This window comes from Molossus molossus, unplaced genomic scaffold (assembly GCF_014108415.1).
Source record: "Molossus molossus isolate mMolMol1 unplaced genomic scaffold, mMolMol1.p scaffold_m16_p_8, whole genome shotgun sequence".
NCBI classification, from domain to species: Eukaryota; Metazoa; Chordata; class Mammalia; order Chiroptera; family Molossidae; genus Molossus; species Molossus molossus.
Window position 1 is genome coordinate 26,925,006 of NW_023425402.1, and position 21,244 is coordinate 26,946,249.

Here is a 21,244-nt window from a genome sequence, read left to right on the forward strand (position 1 = left end):
ATGTGCCAACAATATACATGTTCTTGTGTTGAAAGGTAAAGGAACTACATCATTTGGAAGAAGCTATATCATCTAATGTAACCTTGGAGGCGATTTTCAACCACCAGAATCAGGGGAGCCATCATGTGGATGGATCATTATTATCTTTTTTAAATTTGTGTTTTTGAAGGAAAAACAATTATTATTTGTAGTAATAGCAAATATTTTTTTCAGCAAATATTCCCTGGGAAAGGACTTTATATTCATTTTACCATAATAAAACTTTTAAAATAAAGACATCATTGTAAAATAAAATATTTCAAATGGAATCATTCCAAATTGTTTTTTAACATTTCAGAAATTTTAGAGCCTAATTTAGGATTGTTGTCCTACGGGTTGTGGAATCCATGATAATGCTGTGGGGGTAGGGGTTGTGTGGTTTTATTGTGGGTTTTTTTGTGTGTGAACATTACAGACTTCTCAAAAAAGTCTGAGTTTGAGGGTTTAAAATATCAATATAATTGAATACATCTACCCCATAATGCTTTGCAGACAATTTTTGGAAAGTAATCATTTATTATCCACAGGCAAATAGAATTCATTTATATAGTTTCCACGTTGAGTGTGGGATTAGTCATGAAGCAAAATACTGAGTCATTTGGCCAGAAAATTTACTCATAGTTGTCTGAGCTGCCAATGGAAAATTTGAGAGCTGTTCATAAATCAAATTATAAAGCTCTTTGGGTTATAAATCACTGAGCATCATTGTTCATTATTATTCAGATAGTGTAGAATATTTCCACCATTTCTAAGAATGGGCAATTTACAAAGCAAGTTTGAAAGCTGAAGTTATTGTCTTCTAGATCCAAGATTAAAGTTGCCATATAAGATACAAGCATTTCTACATTCTTAAGGGGAAAAAAGAAAAGAAAAGTAAGAAGAGGGTTAAAGTGGTGTAGTGATTATTAGAATATGAGATCACTAAAATTTTGACTAATATTTATGAATTAAATCCAGATTGTCTTAATAAAACAACAGCAACATTTAATAGCTAAACTTCCTCCATTTCTTACAATAATTCTTATAGGACTTGTACATTAAATACTTTGTGCTAATAGATTAGTATGCTAATGCATCAGTGTGCTGATAACCTGAAAGAATAATGTCATTAAGAGAGCAGAGTGTACCAAGGAGAACAGATAATTGTGACAAGTAACTGATAATTAGTAAAACATGTTTCAGCAACACACAGTTCAAAAGGTTATTGAATTTATCCAAATGTAATAACATCTTGTAGATCTAGGAACAGAAAGAAAAGTACATCTTAAAAAGTAGCCCCAGCCCGGCTGGCCAGTGTGGCTCAGTGGTTGAGCATCCAGCCATGCAATAAGAGGTCACCAGTTCAATTCCTCATCAGGGCACATGCCCTGGTTGTGGGCCTGATCCCCAGTGGGGGTCATGCAGGAGGCAGCCGATTTGTTTCTCTGTCACATCAGTGTTTCTATCTCTCACTCCCTCTCCCTTCCTCTCTCTCTCTCAAATCAATAAAGAAAAAAAATTTAAAAGTAGCCCCAAAATACTTTTTGGAGGAAATCAAGGAAACAAATAGCAAACACTAAATTGAAAGATAGTAAAGTTTGTATTTCAAAGAAGAAAGCCAAAAACCTAAAGCCTCTTCTTGCTGGTCCTATTTCTGCCCTAGGAGTTCTTAACCTGGAATGTATAGACAGGTTTCTCGGGACCTGTAATTATATGTTAAAATGTGGGTCTCTTTTGGAGGGACCTGATCCATATTTTCCATCAGGTTCTTAAGGAGTTATTGAAAGAAAGAAAGAAGGAATTGTCAGAAATACAAACCCACCTAGATACCAAGTCTTCTGCAATATCAAATCATTCTGTCAATCCATCAACATTAGCATCACTTAGGTACCTCCTCTAAAACTGAAGTATCTTGAGCACTGTCAGTCAAGGACATGCAGAGGAAACTGCGGGCTCTTAGCCTGTAAAAGTTCAGGGACATCTCCCAATTGCACGTGACTCTGCCTATCCTAAGACTAAGTGGAGACCATGTGCTGTAGGTTAGTAGTCCTCTTGCAAGTTGAAACAGATTGAGAAAGAGACAAGTGAGTTGGGATGACAGTTCTGACCCTGCAAAGGGAAGACTGTGTCCTTAGAAGACTATCTGGGACCACTTCCACAGACTTCTGTCACAAGAAGGACTCACTTCATTCCCAAGCTGCCTTCACGTATGCACTCCAATTTTTACCTAGATGTTTGAATGGATAAGCCCATTCTGAGCCCAAAACACTAGTTTAAACATTTAGTCTTAAGTTCAAAGTTAATAAGGATCTCCATGATCTTAAAGCTTAAAAGGGAGGTAGAAGGACTTAGTATCAGGCTCCTGGAAACTTATCCTAGATGTCCTGGTGATGTACCACCTGCTCTTTCTAATTCTGCCCCAAGCCTTAGCTTAGGAGGCTTTTCAACATTCAGCTTCCTAGGGAGACCGGGTAATGGGACATCAGTCCAGCCAGGATTTTTTCACATATACCAAGTGCTCAGCACCCTGTACCCATTATCTCTAGCTTCCCAAACTTGCAGTACTTGTTAACCTCGATTCTCCCATCACCGTGTTCTCAGGACACTAGGCCCCAGTGTCCCATGGCTGTGATCACATTCTCTCACATCATGGGGCTGGTTATTTCATCCCGTGACGTTCTCACTCCAGTGGGTAAGTCCAGTTTCCAGGGGTCCTGATCTCTCAATCTGCTTGATTTTATTTTTTCCAAGTTCCCTTCTGACCCTCTAGTCTGTACAGGGTTTAGTAGCACAATATTCATGCATCCTACACAGAGACAGGCTTTGAACAAAAACCATTACCCAAGTGACTCAGGCCCCTCTGGATCTAGCGGACACTATTCTTTGCACTATTTTATTTTGTGGCCATTTATAATGACGCAGGAATCCAACTGGAAAAGAGACTGCAGGACTGTACTTAGTGTACCAGACCCCTGCCATCTGGTGAGCTGTTGAAGTCTGAGTCTTAGCACCTGCATTAAGGCACCGCCAGCACCATAGGAATTGGTTGCTGCAGTAATTATTTATCTCTCCCCCTCACTCAAAGGGCATCGGACAACATGCCCTGGGCTTCCTCGTTACTGAATGGCTACCCTGGTGTGGACAACCGAGGGTTTTTAGTACTGGCTAGCACTTACTGAGCATCTACTCTCTGCTAAGCTTCTGCTGAATGCTTGACATATGTTTACTCATTTAAACCTCACGGCAACCGTGGGTAGCTACTACTCTTATCCCTATTTTATAGATGAGGGCCCTGGTGTTTCAAGATGTAGGGAATTCCCCTGAGATCGCACAGCCAGCAAGTGGTATGAGGATTCTCCAGCACTTCAACAACTATGTAGTTTCATGTGTTTCATTTGCAACCCCCTCCTCCCCGCCACAGGAATTCCTCCCAGGTGGCGTTTGCTGGGCAGCTGCCCTTTTTCTCTTCGGACTGTCCCTAGGCTGCCCCTCCCCAGGTGAAGGAGGGTCACCCCGAGCAATGCTCCAGCAGCCTATCAGCTGTCTCTCAGCACACAAGTTCTGGTCCTTTTTGTTAGCCTGTGAGGACTGTGCCCAGACCACTTCCTCTAATACTTCAGTCTAACAAGACTCCTTTTATTAAAAATAATTATAGCTCCATTCATATTATTTCTTTTCTGTGTCTCCATCACTATCACTGGGGTAAATTTGATCCAGCACCTTCAGGACGCTAAACAAGTTTGGGAGGACAGACAGATGCCCACTTTGGGGAAAAAGGGGGTCTCTGTTGGAAACCACCTGGCTATCTATCATAAAAGGGTAGCTGTAATAATTTTTAATAGTATTAAATAACATAGAGGTTTTCCTATTATAGCATCATATGCATCCAGGTTACTTAACTATGCTTCTTGACACAGCCCTCCCTTCTGCAGTGTATAAACACCCCACCCACCCCTGCATGTTTGATCTAAACTTGTATGAGGGGGATGTGGGTACATATCAACTTACTATCACCATTTCACAGATGGGTAAACAGTCACAGATACTTAACACAGGTAGTAAGTATTGGTTCTAGGATTATGGATCCAGACAGTTTGATTCCAGAGCCTGTGTTTGTTACCACTTATGTGACCATGATTCATCATCTAATATATTTGGAAGAGTCAGACTGGAAGACTATCTTGAACTATCTATATAGCAAGACTTTACTTCTACCAAAAAAAATTTTTTTCACTAAGCTTTCTATCCTTTGGTAGAGGGCCAAGTTTACCTTTCCCCTCTTACCATGAATACATGTGTCTGAAGTTCTGTCTCCTCCCGGCTGTTTGAGCAACTTCTCTACTATTGAGTTAGGGCCATGGGCTCACAACATTGTCCCCAAAATGTCATTGCTGTTGAGTCCCCTGTTCCTCTTAGTCTTTGACACTCCTGAACCTTGAAGTTGGCTTCCATATAGTGTGTTTAATGTATCCTCCCTTGCTTTATAATTTTCTGGGTCTCAGTGGAATTAAATAGATCCATTCCATCTTCTTGGGCTTCCTTCTTTGATCAGTACTTGCATTCTCTACCCTTAACTAGCTTCCTAGCTCTGACTTGCCCTACAGCTGCCTATACCCAGGCTTGGCAAGACAGGCAACAGAGAGAAGATGGTCTCTTACATTCCCTTTCATTTTATTATTCTTTGAATTTATTGATAGTAAAATACTGTCACTCATAAATATATACTTATATATTTTTTCTAATGACATACGTAGGAGGTAGAAAAATGATAAGAATGTGAACTGTAAAAAAAAAGAATGTGAACTGTAGCTGATTGTTTTTTAAAATGTTGCTTCAGCCCAGCCTGTATGGCTCAGTGGATTGAACGTTGTCCCATGGACTGAGAGGTCCCGGTTCGATTCTTGGTCAGGGCACATGCCCGAGTTGTGGGCTCAATTCCCAGTAGGGGGCATGCAGGAGGCAGCTGATCTATTTCTCTCTCACATCGATGTTTCTCTCTCTCTCCATTCCCCTCTCTGAAAAATCAATAAAAACATATTTTAAATAAATAAGTAAAATGTTGCTTCAACATGGTACAAAAGGATATTAGAGCAAGAAGAGAAAATTTTTTGTAGTAGGTAAGGGGGCAAACCACTTAAGATGATTTATTAAGTAAATTATCTGAAGTGTATATCTCAGCACATTATGTTTAGACTTAAACTTTTGAGACTACAAAAGTACAAAATTAATAGAGACATTGGTAAATGGTAACCATTTATTTCATTAATATGTGACATTAATATAAGATACAATGGGGTAAATATTTCAAAGAGAAATTAGCTTGTCTTTTCATGTTATAATTGTACATACATTAATGTTTGAAAGTTGAATCAATCCTGATTACTATGCATAAGGATTGATTCTTACATCAAAATTATTACATTTTGTGAATTTTTTAAATTGGTCTAAAATATTAATGTTTTATAATATAATTACTTAAAGCAAAAGGCATGCTGATCTCATCTTGCTCTCAGCTTTTAATATGAATAGAATGTTCTACATTAATCCAAAAAATGTAAACTGGATGATTTGTATGACATGGTTATTCTAAAAATAGAACTTTTAATTGATTCTTGCTCTTCTTTAGCCTTAACTCTGCATTTGTGGTTCTGATAAATGGGGAAAAGACATGTAAATATCAGGGGATAGGGAGACAGTAGTGACATGGAGAAAATACTCATATAAACTGGTATTATCAAAGATTCTGTAGACTCTAGAACCATAGGAAACCTTGTCTAGAGTCCCTCTAAGTTTTGCATAAACTTTCTTGTGCCAATTTCCAGACAGTTCCACCACACACGGCTACAGACTTTTCGTAGACAGTTGATGGGGATAGATAACATTATGGAGCAGATTGTCTCCCTTTGTTCTCCGCCCCTGTTTTCTGTGCTATCACCTCTCTGCCAATAGAGGTCTTCTTCCTGAACACATCATGAAGAAAGTAAGCCAGTCACATTCCAGATAGGGCAGAGTTGGGTCCTTTAGCACCTGGCTCTCTTGCCCTGGGGCAGATGAGGAAGCTAACATGTGTGGCTGGTGTCTTGGTCTGTTTCTGATACTATAACAAAATGCCAGAGACTGGGCAACTTGTAAACATCAGAAATTTATTACAGTTCTAGAGGCTGGAAACCCCAGATCAGGTTTCAGGTTCTGGTGAAGGCCCTCTTCCAGGCTGCAGGCTCCTGACTTCCAGCTGTGTTTTCCAATGGCAGAAGGGACAAAGGATTTCTCTGGAGCCTTTTTTTATGAGAACACAAATCCCATTCATGAGATTTCTCCTATCGTGAGCTTAATCACCCCCCAAAGGCCCCATCACCTAAATACTATTACCTCTGAGGGTTGGGATCTCAACATATGAATTGGGATGATGGGGAAGGACATACTCAAACCATAGCAGTTGAGTATAGAGAAACCATGAGGAATAGTGCTGTACCCCAGGGCTTAGTCATAGTGGAAATGTTACTAGCCCTAGACCCAAAGGGAGCCAGGAGGATACATTTCCTAACTCACTTTCCTCCCTCCCTCTGATCTCCTGCCCAGACACCCCACTAGCTGAACCAAGCTGGAAAATGGGCAAGGGAACCCAAACAGGTCAGCCTTCAGGCTTAGGAAGCAGAATAGAGATGGCTGGAGTAGGGATCTGGAGGGGCAGGACTGTAGTCCTAAGAAGAACTTGGTAAGAAAGTCAGGATTTCTGTCTTTAGGGCATAGGACTATGAGGCAGAAGCTCAGGCAAGGAGAGCCCTGTTAGGGACTTAGTCAAGCAAAGAAAGCAAAAAACCTAAGTACCGGAATTGGCAGAATCTGTTGCAAAGCTGATTTGATGATCGGTTTCTAAGTTCTGGCTCTAGACTCCTTCTTTAGCCTGCTTATGGGCAAGCAACTAGGAGTGGTTGCCAGGGTCCGCTAGGGACCCCAGTTTCCTCATCTGTGATGTATGAATAATAATTTTACCCCGAGAATTAAATGAGTTAGTACAGGTTAAATGCTTAGAACAGTCCCTTATACATAGTAAGCACTCAGGAAAAATTAGCTGTATTTTTATTTCTATTAAGTAAAGAAGTCAGGACTGGAAAGATCTGAGGATGCCACATAGGACAATGTAGGGAGCTAAGTGAATTTCTCAGTCAGGGGTGGGGAACCTTTTTCCTGCCAAGGGCCATTTGGATATTTATTACATCATTCGAGGTCCATACAAAATTGTCAACTTAAAAATTAGCCTACTATATTTGGTCAGGCTGTTTGGTGAGGTGTGTGATGTTAGCTGGTATTGATAAGGCCTGCAGGCCGTCCCCACCATTATCAGAGAGTGGTTACATGTAAGACAATGCATGACATCACTGCTTATTAGTTAAATTAGCTCCAGGAAAATTACATCCACAAACCCTGGTCAGATAAGAATGATTTTTTCTTTCCTTTCTCATCATGGGAAGTTGAAAATGATTCAGGTCTATAGTCCTTCAGACATACTTAACATTTCTGTAGGCTCATGCGTCGTCTTCCATCCAATCTAAGTAATGCAGTCATAGTTTGGCAGCATCGTTGAACCATCCTAAAGTATATCGATCATCTTTTTAATCAGGATATTGCTGGAACAACTTGGAAATTGAAAATGTGTTTGACGTCATTTGGAAATGAAGGGAGTAAAAAGAGTGCGTTGAATTTGCTCCCTAACGGACTTTAGTAAAACCTAGTAACTGCTATCTAGAATTCAAAAACACTCTGCTAAGAAAGCCATCCGCGCGCTGGGTTTAGAGTGCTGCAGGCGCTGCAGGAGAAGACGCCCTGTGTTTGGAGCCATTCTGATCTGGATTTCTCTTCCTCTGATATATATATATATATATATAATTAAAAATAATAACATGGGTACACCCCTCCTCCATGTTCCACCTTGCTGGTGGTGCTGGCTGAAACTAGTAGTCCATTTCACAAAGAACATTAAAACAGTCACTGAATATTTAGAAAGACATTGGCACTATTTTCTTGACACTTTTGGAACTCATTTAGAGGGGCATCCCCAGTTCATCTCTTTTTTTTTTTTTTTTAGCCTCACCCAGGACCTCTTTCCATTTTTTGTTCAGATAGAGTGGGAGGGAGAGAGAGGAAGAGAGAGAGAGAAACATCAACATGAAAGGGACACATCGAGTAGCTGCCACCCACACGACCAACCAGGGCCGGGGACAAACTGCTACTGAGGTACATGCCCTTAGCGGGAACCAAACCCAGGTCTCTCTGGACCACAGGCCGATGCTCTAACCGCTGAGCCAAACCGGCCAGGGCCCCAGTTCATTTTCTGACCTGAGCATTGCAGGGGACCTTTTATGTCAATACATTCCAAAACTGGTATGTGTGGAAAGCAATCCAAACGCTTGAAAATTGTTAAAGGGTACTTAAGATTTATTGTAGCGCTGTACTTGCCTTTCACAGTTTTTATTTAATTCATCATAGACAGTTTATATTGAAATCCAAAGGCAGATAAGATACCTGAACTTTATTTTGCTGTTTGTCTGGTTTCCCTAAGTTTGGCGACTTTCGTTTCGTAGAATCTCAGAGGTGGCTTTTGCATTTTTGAGTTCCTGCATTAATGTTTTATTGATTTCTTAAAAATAAACCTACACGCATTAAGAATTTATATTTTCATTAACTTCATTTGCTTTTGTTAGTTACTAATTCCCTTTCTCTGCCTTACTTCTTAAATTGTTCTTTTATAATTTGGGTGTTGCTTAGAGCATTATTTTCAAACTACAGGTTATAACTCATTAGTGAGTTGGGAAATCAATTTATTGTGCTCTGACCAGCACTTTTAAAAATGAAATAAAAGCCCAGTCGGTGTGGCTGAGTGGATTGAGCATCATCCCATGGACTGAGAGGTCCCAAATCGATTCCCAGTCAGGGCACATGCCCAGGTTGCTCGATCCCCAGTGGGAGCATGCAGGAGGTGGCCAATCAATGTTTCTATCTCTCTCTTCCTCTCCCTTCTTCTCTCTAAAAATCAATAAAGGAAAAAAATTTTTTTAATGAAATAAAATCCATTAGATATAATAGGAACTGAGAAAGTGCATCATGTAGTTAGGGTGAGTATGTTTCATGAAATTTTGTTTGTGTGCGTATGTGCACATGCGTGTTTTGGATCAAAATGTAAAGTATATGTTTTGCTATGAGTTGTGGTAAAAAAAAAAAAAAAAAAAGATTCAAAGCCATTGGCTTATGTTATTCATCCAATCACATATGTTAGGAATTTTCATGAGTGTGGTTATGTTTAGACTCACCTGTATCACTAGCTATGGAGTTAATAAAATGTTTTCTATTGGCAAAAAATAAAGAGGGGTGGATTACTACATAGTAAATTTTTTACTATCAAAACTGGTAGTGTTTAACAAATAGCATATTTATTAACATCCCTTCTGAATTTGTTAATCGGCAAGTAATATAAACACTGAATCATCTGTTTATGTTGTTATAACAAAACACTGGCCTGAAATCTACCCCAAAGTAGTCATTCTAAAAGAAGTCTGATACGTGCATTCAGTTTGGTCTTGAACGAGTTTGTGAATAAACTTGAAGATTTGCTCTTTTTTTTTTTTATCCTCACCCGAGGACACTTTTTTATTCTTTTGTTCAGATAGAGCAGGAGGGAGGGAGAGAGAGAGAGGGAGAGAGAGAGAGAGAGGGAGAGAAACATCAATGTGAAAGGGACACATCGAGTGCCTGCCACCCGCATGACCAACCAGGGCCAGGGACAAACTGCAACCGAGGTACATGCCCTCAGCGGGAACCGAACCCAGGTCTCTCCGGACCGCAGGCCAACGCTCTAACCACTGAGCCAAACTGGCCAGGGCTGAAGATTTGCTCTTTAACTAAATCACATCAGCAAGAGAGAAGTTTAGTACTCTGTTTTTATAAACTAATTTTTTCCCAAATTTTTTACTGTGTAAAAACACGACATAAAATTGAGCATCTTAACCTTTTTTTTTTTAATCCTTACCCGAGGACATTTTTGCATTTTATCTTGAGATATAGAGTGGGAGGGAGAGAAGTAGGAAGAGAGAGAGAGAAACATCAAATGTGATAGAGACACATCGAGTGGTTGCCACCCACACGAACCCACCGGGGCCGGGGACAAACTGCAACCGAGGTACATGCCCTTAGCGAGAACCGAACCCGGACCTCTCTGGTCCCTGGTCCTACGTTCTAACCACTGAGCCAAACCAGCCAGGGTGCATCTTAACCATTTTTAAGTGTACAGTTATACGTTCACATTGTTCTGTAATCATCACCACCATCCATCTCCAGAACTCCTTTCATCTTGCAAAACTGAAACTCTATACCCATTAAGCAATAACTCCCCACTCCCTTTCCCCCCACCCTGGGGTTATCCTCAACCCCAGTGAACCAGGACTCTGGAATCTGTCACCATCACTAAATAATATTGAACAGGTCCCTGTAAGCTAATAATGTTTTTCAGTTTTAAATAGTTGAAAAAAATGAGTATAAGAATAACCTATCATGACATGTAAAAATTATATCAAATTCAAATTTCAGCGCTCATAAAGTGTTATCGGAACACATCCACATTTATGTGTTCACATATCGCCTGTGGCTGTTTTCATGCTATGAGGACAGATTTGAGTAGTTGTGACAGTGACCACGTGGGGCAGTCTCATCACTTTGTACTGCTGCTCAGTGTTCACAAGTCACAGTGACACCGTTATAATAATTCGGTGGTGTCTTCGTGTCATGGACATTGTCGTAATACAGCAGATTATTTTATTTTTTATAACCAGTGCATGGCAATCATGTCAAAACAAGAAAATAAAGAGAAAAGTGAACTTTGTGCTCTAAAGCTGAGTGAAGTATGGACTATATTATTATGAAATTAGGTGGTATTGTGTTTGTCAGACAGTGACACTATAGCTCTGCTAAAAGAACATGACACGTGTCAGAGTTATCAAAGTAAGCACTCATTACACAATTTCCAACTTACAAGACAGCACCAGTGAGGATAAGTAGAAAATTTTAAATAAAATATCAAAGCAGAAATTCTTCAAACAAATAAAAATATGAAAATGAGTCTGCAACCAAAATAAGTTTCTGAGTGGTTTATTTGTTAGCTGAGCAAGGAACGCCATCTACCAATAGTGAGTTAATTAAAACATGTTTGATTGCGGTAGCTGAAGACATGTGCCCAGAAAAACTAAAACAGTTGCTCAAAGAATTGAAGACATCAGGAACAACATACTAATCAATTTAAAAACAAGGCAAATGACTGAGTTTTTCAGTTTCTCCGGCGCTGTTTGTTGCAAAAACTCTTCTCATTTAATTGCCTTGGCATCATCCTTGTCAAAAATCAGTTGACCATAGATACAAGGGTTTATTTCTAAACTCTCAGTTTTATCCCAGTGAGTTATATATGTCTGTCCTTATGCCAGTACCACATGGTCTTGATTACTATAGCTTTATAGTAAGGTTTGAATTTGGAAAGTGTGATTCTTCCAAGTTTCTTCTTTTTCTTTTTTTAATCCTTACCCGAGGATATTTTTCATCCATCTTCAAATGGAGTGGAAGGGAGGGAGGGAGGGAGAGAGAGAGAGAGAGAGAGAGAGAGAGAGAGAGAGAAGCATTGATGTGAGAGAGACACATCCATTGGTTACCTCCCTCACAACCCTGACCAGGGCTGGGGACAAACCGCAACCGAGGTACATGCCTTTAGCGGGAGGTAAGTGCCTTTGACCAGAATCAACCCCGCAATTCATTGATCTACGGCTGACGCTCTAACTGCTGAGGCAAACCAGTCAGGGCCAAGTTTCTTCTTTTTTAAGATTGTTTTGGCCATCATCACTCTCTTGTATTTCCAAAAATAATTTTAAGATCGCCATGACAATTTCTGAAAATATATATTATTGACTGAATAGTGTCAGGAGTGACCTTCATTCTTGCAGACTTGACCACTGTCAGTTCGATGAATTTTTTGAGAAGTAGAAGTTGAGTATTCTAACTTGCCCTACGATACAGCACTTCCATAGCTGCGCAGTAGGCAACTTTTACTGCAAATGTTTGAGCTCAGTCAGGGTCAAGGATGAAATTCTTGTGAATGAGAACTGCCCCCAACCACTCTGTATGTTAGGGAACACTGTATGGCTTTGGAAACGTTAGCTTTTGCTGCAGACTTGATAATGTTTTTTAATAAGCTCATTAACAAATTACAAGACAAATCAAGTACTTAATGCAAAACTTAAATGAGGTAAAGCCACCCCGAAAACAACTCATATGTGACTTATAAGTAATGCTAAGCTGCTTTACACACTTCCCCTGCTGTCAGAAGGTGAAAGAAGAAACAAGTTGTTCATTCTGACCCAGATTTGCACTGGATTTATTTTTCAAGCTCAAATTATAGTTCCAACATTATCTTTCAGACTTTAATATAAATGCAAAGGAAATTTCCATGCTTCAAAATCTAGGCATACTTTGTTTTATTGCGCTTCATTTTATTTGCTTCACAGATACTGTGTGTGTGTGTGTGTGTGTGTGTGTGTGTGTGTGTGTTTTCTTTATTGATTTTAGAGAGAGAGAGAGAGAGAGAGAGAGAGACATTTATGACAGAGAACATCAATTGGCCGCCTCCTGCATGCCCTCCTCTGGGAATTGGGCCCCGCCCAACTGGGAATCAAACCGGAGACCTCTTGGTGCATGGGTCAACGCTCAACCACTGAGCCACACTGGCCGGGCTATTGTGCTTTTTACAAATTGAATGTTAGTGGCAACCCTGCATCAAGCAAGTCTATCAGCATTTTTTCAACATCATTTGCTTATTTCCTGTCTCTGTGTCACTTTTTGGTAATTCTTGCAACAATGCAAATTTTCCATTATTATTATCTGTGTTATGGTGATTTGTGATCAGTGATCTTTGATGCTACTATCATAATTGTTTGGGGGCACTATGAACTGTACCTGTATAAAACTGCAGACTCAATTGATAAATGTGTATGTTCTTACTGCTCCCCCAACCAGCAGTTTCCCTCCCTTTCCCTCTAATTGGCCCTATTCCCTGAGACACAACAACATTGAAATTAGGCCTGTTAGTAACCCTACAATGACCTCTAAGTGTTCAAGTGAAAGGAGGAGTCACATGTTTCTCACTTTAAAGCAAAAGCAAGCCCTAGCCGGTTTGGCTCAGCGGTTGGAGCGTCGGCCTGCGGTCCGGAGAGACCCCGGTTCGGTTCCCGCTAAGGGCACGTACCTCGGTTGCAGTTTGTCCCCGGCCTGGTTGGTCGTGTGGGTGGCAGCCACTCGATGTGTCCCTTCACATCGATGTTTCTCTCTCTCTCTTCCTCTCTCTCTCTCCCGCTCTATCTGAACAAAAAATGGAAAAATGTCCTCGGGTGAGGATAAAAAAAAAAAAAAAATTAAAGCAAAAGCAAGAAATGATTAAGCTGAATGAGAAAGGTTTATTAAAAGCCAAGATACCTAAAAGCTGGGCCTCTTGAACCAAATAGTTAACCAAGTTGTAAATGCAAAGGCAAAGTTTTTGAGGGAAATTACAAGTGCTACTCAAGTGAAATCATAAGAAAGTTAAGCAACCTTATTGCTGATATGGAGGAAGATTTAGTGTTTGGATAGAAGATCAGACCAGCCACAGCATGCCCTTAAGCCAAAGCCTAATTCGGAGCAAAGCCCTAACTCTTCAGTTCTATGAAACCTGGGAGAGGTGGAGAAGCTGATGAAGAAAAGTTTGAAGCTAGCAGAAGTTGGTGCATGAGGTTTCAGGAAAGAAGCCATCTCCATAACATAAAAGCGCAAAGGGAAGCAGCAAGTTATCCACAAGATCTAGTGATGATAGTTAATGAAGGTAGCTACACAACACAACATATTTTCAATGTAGGTGAAACAGTCTTATATTGAATGAAGATGCCATTTAGGACTTTCAGAGTTAGGAGAAGTCAATGCCTGGTTTCAAAGCTTCAAAGGACAGGCTGCATCTTATTAAGGGCTAATGCAGCTGTGACTATTTTTTTTTTTTTAGGTATGTTTTTATTTATTTTTTTAGAGAGAGAGGAAGGGACAGAGAGATAGAAACATCGATGTGAGAGATACATCGATCAGCTGCCTCCTGCATGCCCCCTACTGGGGATCGAACCTGCAACCTGAGCATGTGCCCTGACTGGGAATCAAACCGGGACCTCTCGGTCCATGGGATGATACTCAATCCACTGAGCCAGACCAGCTGGACAGCAACTGTGACTTTAAGTGAAAGCCATTGCTCACTGACCATCTGAAAAATCCTAGCCCTAAAAAATGATGCTAACTTGACTCTGCTTGTGCGCTCTCAGTGGAACAACAAAGCTTGAATGACAGCATATCTGTTTACAACATGATTTACTGACTATTTTCAGCCCATTGTTGAGACCTACTGCTCAGAAAAAAGAAAAAAAAAAGAGTCCTTTCAACATATTACTGTCATTGACAATGCATCTGGTCACACAAGAGCTCTGATGGAGGTGCACAATGAGATTAATGTTGTTTGCGTGCCTGCTAACACAACATCCATTGTGCAGCCCATGGATCAGGGAGTAATTTTGACTTTCAAGTCTTTTTTTTTAAATTATAGTTTACATTCAATATTATTTTGTATTAGTTTTAGGTGTACAGCTTAGTGGTTAGACAATCACATACTTTACAAAGTGATCCCCCTCATATTTCCAGTACCACCTGGCACCATACATAGTTATTACGATATTATTGACTATATATTCCCTATGCTGTACTTTACATCCCCATGACTATTTTGTAACTACCAGTCTGTACTTCTCAATCCCTTCACCTTTTTTCACCCAGCCCCCCATCAAATCTTATTTTACAAAATACATCTTGTAAGGTTTTAGCTGTCATAGATAGTACTGCCTGTGATGGATCTGAGCAAAGTAAATTGAAAACCTTCTGGAAAGGATTTCCCATTCCAAATGCCATTAGGAACATTCTTGATTCATGGAAAGAGGTAAAACTATAGGCAAGACTTTGAAATGTCCAAGACTGCAGTGGAGGAAGTAACTGCAGATGTGGTGGAAATAGTAAGAGAACTAGAATTAGAAGTGGAGCCTGAAGGTGGGTCTGAATTGCTGCAGTCTCATGGCGAAACTTTAATGGATGAGGACTTACTTCTTATGGATGAGCTAAGAAAGTAGGATCTTAAGATAGAATCTACTCCTGGTGAAGATGCTGTGAAGATTGTTGAAATCAAAACAAAAAAAACTTAGATTACGTAAATTTAGTTGATAAAGCAGCAGTAGGGTTTGAAAGGATTGACCCCAGTTTTGAAAGAAGTTCTACTGTAGGTAAATGCCATCAAACAAATGCTACAGAGAAATTGTTTGTGAAAGGGAGAGTCAATCAATGTGGCAAACTTCCTTGGTGTCTTATTTCAAGAAATTTCCGCAGCCACCCCAGCCTTTAGCAACTACCACCCTGATCAGTCAGCAGCCATCAACACTGAGGACAGATCTCCTGCCAGCAAAAAGATGATGAATCGCCAAAGGCTCAGATGATGGTTAGCATGGTGTTTTTGTTTTAGCAATAAAGTATTTTTTAAACTAAAGTATGTATATTCATTGTTTTTTAGATATAATGCTATTGTACATGCAATATATTACAGTAGAGTGTAAATATCACTATTATATGCACTGAGAAACCAACATTTGTTATGACTCACTTTACTGCCACATTCTCTATGTTGTGGTGGTCTGGAACTGAACCCGCAATATCGCTGAGGTACACCATACATTTAACTCTGCAGTTGAGAAGGTTCCATTGAACTTTTAATTGGAAGTTTTGCAATGTAATGGCACACTAAATAGAAAATATCAAAAGAATTTAACAGAATTCCATAAAAGTCTACTAAGAGATGAATACGCTCAATTGAAATTATAACCTTATATGGGGTGGTATGGACTTCCCCGATGATGGTTGTACGACATTGTGAATATACTAAAAAGCCACTGAACATACACTTGAAATAGCTAAAATGGTGAATTTTATGTTATGTGACTTTTATCCTAACAAGAAAATTATTAGTTCATGATTAATATCATTATACGGCAGTGCAAAAGACATTTTTGAACGATGAAATAAAGAAAAATCTCATTACAGATCAGTACTAACAAATTAGCATTTGCAGTTGATATTGATGGTAGGAAACACTTTGAACCCCAATTAAACAAGATGTTATTTTTTTAAAATACCATTTCCATTCGCAGACCTGTGCTACAAAAACCTATACTCAATTATTATTACTACATATTCAGTTTTATAAATTAGAAAATTTGTTCTTTCTTGATATGTACCTACATAATATCCTTGATTTTTCCTTCTGGCCTACAAAGCCTAAAATATTTACTATCTGACCCTTTACAGAAAATGTTTACTGACTTTGCTCTAGGTAAACAGACTAATGATATTTACTAAAAGTGGAGTGTTCATCTATGGAATGCTCTTAATTGTATATCCCTGATTTAGGATTGCTTATGGAAAACGTACCTAGAATCTGTGGATTTATAACTTCCTAGACACGGTCATGTAAGTAGACTCTGAGGTACAAAGTGGAGATGTGTCACAACTTAACACTCCCCACTGTGTGAGATGACCCCCAAAGCTCATTTAGAAGCCTCACCTATTGCTTTAGACCAGAGTACCAATGTGGTGTGAGAAGGAAGGACCTACAGCCAGTAGGTTATCCTAGACCTCTCCCTACTCTGCCTGACATTAGTAATAAAGCTTGATCCTAGGTGAGATCTCTCATATTTGTGATTCAGGTATGACAGTCCAGTCCTGTGTGTTAGCACAAGTACTGTTTATGTATTTGAAAACCTAAGGTAAGTTTTCAACGAGTCACAGTAAACAGTTCTGTCAAAACCATCTTAAATATTATTTTATGCTAGGGGTAGAGAATAATGCATTTCTCTTAAAATAGGTAAAAGAACCGTATTTCCTAATGTGATTACTTAGTGTAACTTGGAAGGAGCTCAATAGTCCACATATTTCTTAAGCTCAGTCCCTTCTGTAGATAAAGTTTCAGTATTTATAATTAAATATCTTTTCATGAAAGCAACCAATATATGCAAATAATAAGGATGCTAAGACCAAATATGCTGCATCATCTGTAGCAAAAGTTAAATTAGATAATTTCAACCCTTTTGACCTAAGAACTATCATCTGCTTTAGCAAAAATGATTATTCCTTAAAGTTTTTATAAAATGTATTGTTGCCTTTGAGATGTTTTTCCCCATTCTTTATGGTATAGTTCTTAAGTTTATATCAAGTAAAACCTTCCATCTCAAAACTCTAGAGTTTTTAGGGGGGAAAAAACAACTTCTGAATAATTCATATTGATCTACCTTGAAATATTTTGGTCCTAATGAGATCTGCTATTATTGTCTTTTTCCTAAAGATATATAACTTCAGTCCTCTGAAATATTGTTCATATGATTTTATAATGTTTCTACTTTGTTTTTTAGACTCCTCACAAGTTACTGACAAGAAAAAACTTGTAAATATGAAAAATGTTTCAACTATTTTATAAGTGACAACTCACGGCATATCACATCAGGGAAACATGACATCATGAAAATGGTGATGATGGAATTGAAAGACTTTTGACTCAAATGAAAATGTGTACTAAATTGGTTCATGGGGAAAAGAATGATAGGAAACATTTAGTAAATGTAGTTAACTGGAAAGGCTAGTACCATTATAAAACAGGCAGTTGTAAATACATTAAGTATCCTTCTGTTTACTTTTGTTTTTAAGGAAAAACATTAACTTTGGGGCTACATCTGGAATAGCATCATCTACATGGGCATTCCTTCTTACAAGTTCAGAAAACCTTTGGTAACTAATTGATAAAATGCAGACGATCTTGCAAACAGATGAAGTTACCAATACCCAAGCTCTTAGAAAAGGAAAGCGGAAAAGGACGGAGACCATGGACTCAGAGAACGCAAACAGTGACATGGATAAAGGACAGGTTGGTGTTCTGTGACCTTGATACAATTTTTTAATCTAGCTCCACCATAATTCCTCTCATAATTTATTAGTACTTTCCCTGTTCTATTAACTTATTCTTCCCTTTACTTTTTTATTCAAACAAGGAATAACATTGCATGTTCTCTTTTTAATGTTGAACAAATTGAATTAGAAACATACTCAAAAGACATTTTACCTGATTCCAATTAAGAATGGTCAATAGCCCTGGCCAGTTTGGCTCAGCGGTGACAGCATCAGCCCACGGACTGAAGGGTCTCAGGTTTGATTCCCAGTCAAGGGCACATACCTGGGTTGCAGGTTCAATCCACAGCCCAACTCAGGGTTGTGTGGAGGCAACTAATTGATGTGTCTGTCTCTCCCATCAATGTTTATATTTCTCTCCCTCCCCTCCACTCTATCTAAATATCAATGGAAACACATCCTCGGATGAGGATTTAAAAAAAAAAAAAAAAAAAAGAATGGCCAATTAAGCCATTGTTCAAATGTTCTTTGGTATTCTGAAAAATAAAGATCAGCAAACTGTCAGAAAATATTTTTTCCTTTCAAAAACACTAGAGAAATTGGAATACCTCCTCTTTAATTTACTGTTTTGGTTTTTTTTTCCTTATACACTACATTTTGTAGCCCATCATCATCACTGGTTTGGTCAAGGTGCCTTTCCTATTTTTATTTATTCATTGATTCCTTTTTTGAGCTGAATTCCTCACTCCCATTCTCCACCTACACCTTGAACAACCTATCACTATATTTATTCTGTATCTTTTTATTTGTTTGCCTTTAATATACAAGTATTTGTGTATGTCTCCATAAGATATGTAGTGTTTTATGTGTATGCATGCTTATTTAATTTTTAAAATGTATACTATACATTCTCATGGTTTAAAATATTTTTAGTCTTTTCCGGGATGGTGTCTAGAGGCATATTCAGAATGGTCCAGCATTTGACATGCTGTCTTAGGCTATATCCTATCACACAACCTCTAACAAAATTAGGCTGTCCTAAAGCCCTGGTAATAGGATTATTTACCGTGTACCATCAAGGTTGGGAAGCACCAAAATCCACATATGGAGTGTGCCCAGGCAAATTGTAAGGAGTCTGTGCAGTGAGACCTAAAGTTCTTATGAGGTTGTCTAAAATGAAAAAGCTAGCCTGGCTGGTGTGAGCCAGTGGTTGAGTATCAACCCATGTACCAAGAGATCACCAGTTCAATCCCCAGGTTGTGGTTCTGATCCCCAGTGGAGGGCATGCTGGAGGCAGCCAATCGATGTTCTCTCTCATCGATGTTTCTATCTCCCTCTCCCTTTCTCTCTCTCTAAAATCAATCAATAAAAAATATTTTTTTAAAAATCTTGTCAGCAGTGCCTATGGTCGTTCCAGGTTGCACAATGTGTCTGTGACAGAATCAAGTGTGCTTTTTTTATTGAAGCACAGAAAGTCATTGTGAAAGTGCCCTGGCTGGTTTGGCTCAGCGGTTGGAGTGTTGGCCTGTGGACCAGAGAGTCCTGGGTTCAGTTCCCGCTAAGGGCACATACCAAGAAATAAAAAAGAAAGTGTTCCAGACACAAGCACAGAATCAGAAAGCCAAATTTAAAAATGAGGCTTTTTTGATTAATAAAAAAAAATAAAAAGGATTTATGTAAAGTATACATATATTTTAAAGGTAAATAGTGGAAAGTCTCCCTCCCTTCCCTGTCTCCCATCCACGATGTTCCCACTTCCCACCCTTACTACAGATAACCACATGTATTACTTTCTTGTTCATCCTTTTGGTGTTTCTTCATTCAACTAAAGCAAATATGAATATAGATATTCTTTTCCCCTTTTTTGCACAAAAAGTAACTCACCAAACATACTGTTTGGTACTTTGCTATTTTACTTAATATATTTTTAAAATCTTTCCACTAGTATATAAAGAACTTTCTCTTTTTTACAGCTCCATATTTTTCCTCTGCAAATCAGTAAGAACAGAATAGGAAACTATTCTAAGAAATAGACTAAAGAAATAGACCAAGAAATCCAACAACAAAAAATAAGAACCCAATAGATATCCTTAAGGTTTTCTTTAATCATTTATGTTTAATCAAATCCATTATTTTTTAGGATTCATATATCTAGAGTGAGTACATTAGCTACTTGCCCACATATGATAATAATAATTTTTATTTCCATTATATATGTATGTCACCTACACAAATATATGTAATAATGAGTATAAACACAGATAAATATATTTGTATATTTATAAAATAAGGAGTGAAGGTTAACTGTATACATTAAAAATCATACAAAAATTAATTGTATTTTTTATGACTTATCTCACCTGGCTTTTAATTCTCTATCCCTGCTTGATAAGAAAGAAAAAAAAAGAAAAGCTTAAACTTATTCATTCATAGTGAATGACAGAATGTTCTAGCTTTTAAAAGTCCCTTTGAGCCATCAGTAGAATTTCAGTCACTTCAGGATTTAAGCCTCTATGGATTCTAAATTCTTACCCTCCCTCACTTTCTTTTTGTCGCCCCCACCCCCACCACAGGAAATGATCCGTCTTCAGAAGTCTTACATATCATCCCAGCATCTGGGGAGGGAGAGCTGGTCTTCCTCCAAGGTTCTAACTTCCCTGCCTGGCTCCTAGGTGTCCAGCAGTGTTACTGTTCAGGTGCAACCAGGCCTTCCAGGTCCTTTGGGGCTTCTGTTGCACCTGCTACTGAAGTGTGCCATCCTGGCACCCACTGCCATCTTCTGTAGGGTTCTGGCATCCTGCGGCCTCTGTGTCCACATACCAAACTATTTCTGTTTCACCAGTTCCCCCAGCTCTTACCTATCTCCCCAGAACACAGGGATCATTTGGATTCTCCAGCTGGTCTGCATGAGCTCTAGGAAGTCTGGATGCTGTCTCCAGTCTTGTCCAGACACCAATTGGGGCCATTTCTAATCTATGGCCCAGAGAGGTGCCTTGTTGCCCTGATGTTATGCTGGATGTGGAGCCTCTTTGGGGAGTTTATAATGGACTGAGAAGCAAGGAGCCAGCCCTGCTGCTCTGGAACTGCCCCTTATTTATCTGGTGTTTCTATCGTATACCCCTTCCCCTAGAATCCCTCCTCCTTCTCCCCAAGGGGCAGGAGCAGGAAGGTCAAAGACAATTGAATTTGATGT

General features: G+C 39.1%; 1 protein-coding gene across 2 annotated transcripts in view; it reads left to right on the forward strand.

The window, feature by feature from the left end:
- Nucleotides 1–21,244, forward strand: part of BEND6 (BEN domain containing 6) — a 56,836-nt gene that overhangs the window by 4,837 nt on the left and 30,755 nt on the right. For both annotated transcript variants that reach the window (XM_036248768.1, XM_036248769.1), the window contains exon 2: nt 17,854–18,070. In XM_036248768.1, the coding sequence (XP_036104661.1) occupies nt 17,951–18,070 (120 nt within the window). In that variant the 5' untranslated portion in view covers nt 17,854–17,950. The remainder of the gene's footprint in view (nt 1–17,853; nt 18,071–21,244) is intronic.